This window comes from Lycium barbarum, chromosome 4 (assembly GCF_019175385.1).
Source record: "Lycium barbarum isolate Lr01 chromosome 4, ASM1917538v2, whole genome shotgun sequence".
In the NCBI taxonomy this organism is placed as follows: domain Eukaryota; kingdom Viridiplantae; phylum Streptophyta; class Magnoliopsida; order Solanales; family Solanaceae; genus Lycium; species Lycium barbarum.
Genome location: NC_083340.1, coordinates 25,128,228 through 25,134,241, shown reverse-complemented (window position 1 = coordinate 25,134,241; position 6,014 = coordinate 25,128,228). Strand labels below are relative to the sequence as shown.

Sequence of the window (6,014 nt, the reverse complement as noted above, 5' to 3'; positions counted from 1 at the left end):
CACAAGTCCTCTTCATTATTTTCCTATCAATTTCTAATTAAAAAAAAAAAATATCACTGAAAATCTTTATCTTTTTTTTTTAATTATTATATTCTGTTAGCAATTTTAGATCAACCCATTTATTTAAATTCTTACAGTGATTATTATTATTATTCTTTTTCTTGATCAGTTTTAGCTACTGTATTTCTTGATTATTATTTTTTTTCAGCTCAAGTTTGATTATTTCTACATAGATCAAATAAAGATTTGATTTTTAATCGTTTTATTGGGTTTTTACCAATTTGATCTTGACAGTAGTATGTGCTCAAGCAACAATTTGTATAAAAATCCAAAGCCCTGCAAGCATCTTGCAGATTACAAGTTGAAAAATGGTTTATGTGGTTACAATTTGATTCAAGATTGTTTTAAGACAACTCCATATGGTAGGACTAGTTTGGAAATATCCAAATCAGATATACCTAGATGTAGTATTTGTAGAGGATGTCAAGGTAGATTTTACATGTGTTTGATCTGTTCATCAGTGTTATGTTGTTTGTCAAGTGAATCAAACCATGTCCTTTTGCATAGCCAATCTCAAACTGGACATGAGATTTCAGTGGATATAGAAAGAGCTGAGCTTTATTGCTCTGTGTGTTGTGATCAGGTGTATGATCCTGATTTTGACAAATCTGTGATGTGTAAACATGTTATGGGGTTTTCAAGAACTGAAAATGGGGTTGAGGAGAGTGAGTTGAGATTGAGTAAGAGGAGAAGGTTGAGTTTTGGGATGGATTTAGATATAAAGAATATGAAAAGACTGTTTTTTCGGAGGGATCAGAAGTCGAAATCGTGTTTTCCATTAGGATTAAGGGGTTTGAACAATTTAGGGAATACTTGTTTCATGAATTCTGTGTTGCAAGTGTTGCTTCATGCGCCCCCTTTGAGAAATTACTTCCTTAGTGATAGACATAACAGAGAAATCTGCAGAAAGATGTCATCGGATCGGTTGTGTCTGCCTTGTGATATTGATCTTATGTTCTCAGCTGTGTTTTCGGGTGATCGGACCCCTTATAGTCCAGCTCAGTTTCTTTACAGGTCTGTGAGTGTTAGTAGGATTTATCTCCTTTGATTGTACTTCAAATTGCTTTGCCATTTAATTTATGGAGCTATATACTTGGTTAGGACATGATCTGCAAAATGTAAAAAATGTTTAATCCACACAAATTGTCAACTTTGCTTGTAGTTAATATTAGAGTTGTCTCATCAATTATATGTAATGGTGAAACTATATGTTTTTGCTTCGTAGTTCTCTTATAAAGTTTTTGGTAACCAAGATTTGGTGCATTTCCTCTAAATCAGACAATATACAAGTTTGCTTTTCCCTTATCATGGTAAAATAAGTGTAGAGAGATTTTCTCTATGCTGCTTTGTCCTATATGTTAACTAAGATCGGATGCTTAAACGTGGAAAATGTAAACATTGATTGGTTGCTGACGTGTTGGAGACTCATATAGTGATTGTTTTTAATTGAATTGTTGTTTATGTTTGCAGTTGGTGGCAGCATTCAGAAAATCTTGCGACGTACGAGCAGCAGGATGCTCATGAGTTCTTCATGTCAATGCTGGACAGGATCCATGACAAAGAGGGGAAATCAAGTTTGGCAATCAAAGGTATTTTTTGCTGAGAATGACTCTTATTCGTCTTGTCTATGCAGAACATTTTCTGGGGTCTGTTGCTTAGATAATGTCTTGTCATGCAACACTGTGAGTAGATATAGTACAGATCTTGCCTATGTACATGCTCAATTTCCTTTCCGTTTGGGATCAATTTCATCGACGAGAGAAGGGATGATTCATGTATTAAGACCTTGAGAACTCAAGAGTTTTGTGGCTTCCTCTTGTTCATTTTCTCTGATAAAGAAGCATTTCTTAAACAGATAATGGAGATTGCCAATGTATTGCTCATAGGGCTTTCTATGGGCTCTTGAGATCTGATGTCACCTGTGCATCATGCGGGTTCACTTCAACAACTCATGATCCTTGTATGGACATTTCTCTTGACTTGAGTACCTGCAACTCCAGCCCAAAGGATTTGGCTAGTAAGTCCAGTAAGCCAAATGAATCTCTTGTTGGTTGCTTGGACCTCTTCACAAGACCAGAGAAGTTGGGATCTGATCAGAAACTGTACTGTGAAAATTGTCAGGAAAAGCAAGACGTGTTGAAACAAATGTCCATCAAAAAGCTCCCGCTTGTGCTTTGTTTTCATATAAAACGATTTGAACATTCTCACACCAGAAAACTTTCCAGAAAGATCGACCGCCATATGCAATTTCCTTTCTCTTTGGACATGAAACCATATTTAGCATCTTCCATTGTAAGAAAAAGATTCGGAAACCGAATCTTTTCGTTTGACAGTGATGAATCAGATATTTCTACAGAATTTGAAATTTTTGCAGTGGTCACACATTCAGGGATGTTAGAATCCGGACACTACGTGACGTATTTGCGTTTGAGAAACCAATGGTACAAATGCGACGATGCATGGATTACTGAAGTCGATGAAGAAGTTGTCAGGGCCTCACAATGCTATCTGATGTACTATGTGCAAAAGATGCTTTATCACAAGAGTTGCGAGGATGTTAGCTGCCAGCCAATGTCACTGCGAGCGGACACATTTGTTCCTATAGCTGGTTGCTGCTAGAACATCAGGTTATGGACTTGGATAGGTGTTCCTGAACAATTCTGGCCAGCCGGGGATTATATTGGTTGGACGTGAAGCATGATGGTATGTCCAGGGACGCTCCACCAGCCAAAGCGCTCCGGTTAGATGGATGATATGCTGGCAATTGTATGGTCATATGAATCGGAATTTATTTTGTGAGATGGAATGCTGGAAACTTCTTGGGCAGTCGCATGATGAGAGTTCTTAAAAAGATGGAACCATTAGCTTGTTGGTATCTTTGGTCCAGTATTAGTTTTCCTTTTGAGACCTTAGAAGGAGGCCTTATGAATGTACAGTAACTTAACAATGTCAAGGGCATATTTTGCTTGGTCCTTTTCATCTCTTCAAGATTCTGATAATGTTCATTATTGGGTTCTTAAAACTGATCTCATTTCCTGCTTGGTTTGTTTGAGATTGTGTTATAACTTATAACATGTAATTTGATTTATCATTCAAGAAGATAATGTACATGAATAGATTGATGAATTTGTGTTCAGTATGATGAATGGTTTCGGTAAATGTCAAAGAGTTGTGGCAGATAAGTTGAGGCGTCGCTTTGGCCGAGTGGTTAAGGCACTTGCCTGCTAAGTAACTAAGTAAGTGAGTTTTCCTGCATGAGCTCGAGTGGCCTGTAGTTCGAATATCACAGGCGACGTTACAAAAAAGTTATGGTTAAGAGTATTTATCAATCTGTTTTCCTCTTTCACTTTCTTGTTATCTATTTTGTATCTGTTCATTTGCCTAATAGTGCACTTAAATCATATCAGGGTTGTTCCAAACATTGTAGACGAATGAAAAAAGGAAAAAAAAAAAAAGTCAGCTTCTTTAAGGTAACTAAACAGGGTTTAAGTATAATTTTTTTAAGGTATATACGTGATGTTGATTTGGGTTTGACTTTTGTTGTTAATGCTAAACCAACCAAGTAAGGTCAATTTTTTCCACTCAATATCAAACCAAACCAAATAAAAAATAAATTGATTATTTTTCTTGGTGTGACGTGATTTGGGGGTTTCACTTGGTCCTAAATAAGCATTGCGGCGATGTAGTGCACAATTAATTGAAATCTGTTTTATAAATAACCAAAAATTGCAAAACTAAAATCATAATTTCAACTGTGCAGGTAGGACTTTGTTCATACGCATACCCAACAACTTGATTTCATTATTAAACTCCACATAATTATGGGGAACTTACACAAATACTAGTAAATATACAACTATTTATAGAACCTATAACTATTTTTTAATTTATAGAATCTACAAAATATACCTTATAAATGATAAAAGGAAAAAATCTTTAGATATGGTCAATTTAGTATAAATATGGTAATAAATTTATACAAGTTATATTTTTTTCTTAATTTGTCCCTACAAATTTTCCTTTCCTACCTATTATTAATAATAGGGAAAAGGGTCAAATATACTTCTCTACTTTAGTTTATTCGCTAACTTTGCCCTCCGTTAGTCAAACTAATCAAATATACCCCTCCCGTTACAAGTTGGGGCCAAATATACCCCTACCGTTAGCAAAGTTTCAAAAATACCCCTCATTTCTAACATATTTCCACATAAACAAGTCTAGTCATTAGAATTGGGTGACATGGACGCCACATGACATTTAACTTATTCTATGTGGTGCCTACGTGGCAATTTTTTAAAAAACAATCTGGAAAACTGATTTTTCTAAAAACAAATCTGTTAAAAATGGCTTTTATTAAAAATCTGAATTTTTATTTATTTTATAAAACCCCCTTCTTTAAAAAAAAATTGAAAAATTAGATTTTTTTTATTAAAAAATCTGGAAAATGATTTTTTTTTAAATCAGTTTTTCAGATTTTTTAAAATTAATCAAGATTAAAAAAAAAAAATAGGACTCTTTTTTAAAAAAAAAAAAATACTTTACAGTTTTCCTGATTTTAAAAAAATAAAATCATTTTCCAGATTTTTTAACTAAAATATCTAATTTTCGAGAATATATTTTTAAAAAACGAATTTTATTAAACCAAAAAAAATTCAGAGTTTTAATAAAAGCCATTTTTTTTCAGATTTGTTTTAAAAAAATCAATTTTCTAGATTGTTTTTTAAAAATTGCCACGTAGGCACCATATAGAATAAGTTAAATGTCATGTACAGTGGCGGAGCCACACTATGCCGAGGGTGTTCATCCGAACCCCCTCGAAGGAAAAAAAATATTATTTTTACAAGGTTAAAAGTATTTTTTATATATATATATAGTAGATGTTGAACCCTCGGCCACGGCTTCAATTAAATTATAGGGAAAGAAAAAGCAATGAGCTTTTGTTCTTAATTTGAATGATTCCCGATCTAATTAGACGTTAAAAATTTATTAGTGCCTGATGCGGGAAGGGTCGAAATCTTGGCTCCGCCACTGGCCATGTGGCGTCCATGTCACCCAATTCCAATGACTAGACTTGCTTATGTGGGAATATGTTAGAAATATTTTTGAAACTTTGCTAACGATAGGGGTATATTTGGCCCCAACATGTAACGAGAGGGGTATATTTGACTACTTTGGCTAACGAAGGACAAAGTTAGCCAATAAACTTAAGTAGATGGGTATATTTGACCCTTTTCCCTTAATAATATGATCAAGGCAATAATTTAAGTATACTTGACATAAACAATATACATATACCATATATACTAAACATGTACCTTTAAGTCGTCTTTCGAAGGTTTTTTCACTTTCTCTTTGAATTTAGCCTTCAAACACAGATAATGTTAATATAACATATATTAAAAATAATATACTATATATGCATATATGTACATCGATATACAATATTTATATAAGTTAAGCAAAGTGCATTGATATACTATATAAGTTAAGCATATAAGTGCATCGATATACTATAAATTTTATGAAATACATTAATATAAAAATACCTCTATATTGATATTTTAGGAATGTAAAAAGTTATATTTATGTAATTAAAAAGTTCAAATTTTGAATAAGTTGTATTTGTGTAAATTTTTTAAAGTAGCTGTAATCTTTTTAATTACCATTTTAAAAAGTTGTATCTATGTGATTTTCTCCATAATATTAATGTGAAGTTTAAAACAGAAAACCAAATTAATATAGATTATACTAGTTACGCAAAATTTTATTCTTATACTTTAAACCGAGCAACCTCTAATTATAAGCTTTGTTGTTTATTTTTTCATGTTTTACTAAATTTAATTTGTTTGGACCAACTATTTAGGAACAGTATTAGTTGGCTTGAAGAAGAAAAAGCGATTTGCACTAAAATCCTAGAAATGAGAAGCTTTGCAACGTTACTAAAAAAGTGAACT

The 6,014-nt window shown here is 32.9% G+C and overlaps 1 protein-coding gene across 1 annotated transcript; it reads left to right on the top strand.

The window, feature by feature from the left end:
- LOC132635621 (ubiquitin C-terminal hydrolase 22) lies at positions 1-3,186 on the top strand. The gene is made up of 3 exons (XM_060352079.1): positions 1-1,074; positions 1,531-1,649; positions 1,916-3,186. The coding sequence occupies exons 1-3, from the start codon at positions 299-301 to the stop codon at positions 2,677-2,679; spliced, it is 1,659 nt and encodes a 552-aa protein (XP_060208062.1). The 5' UTR covers positions 1-298; the 3' UTR covers positions 2,680-3,186.
- The last annotated feature ends 2,828 nt before the right edge of the window (positions 3,187-6,014 follow it).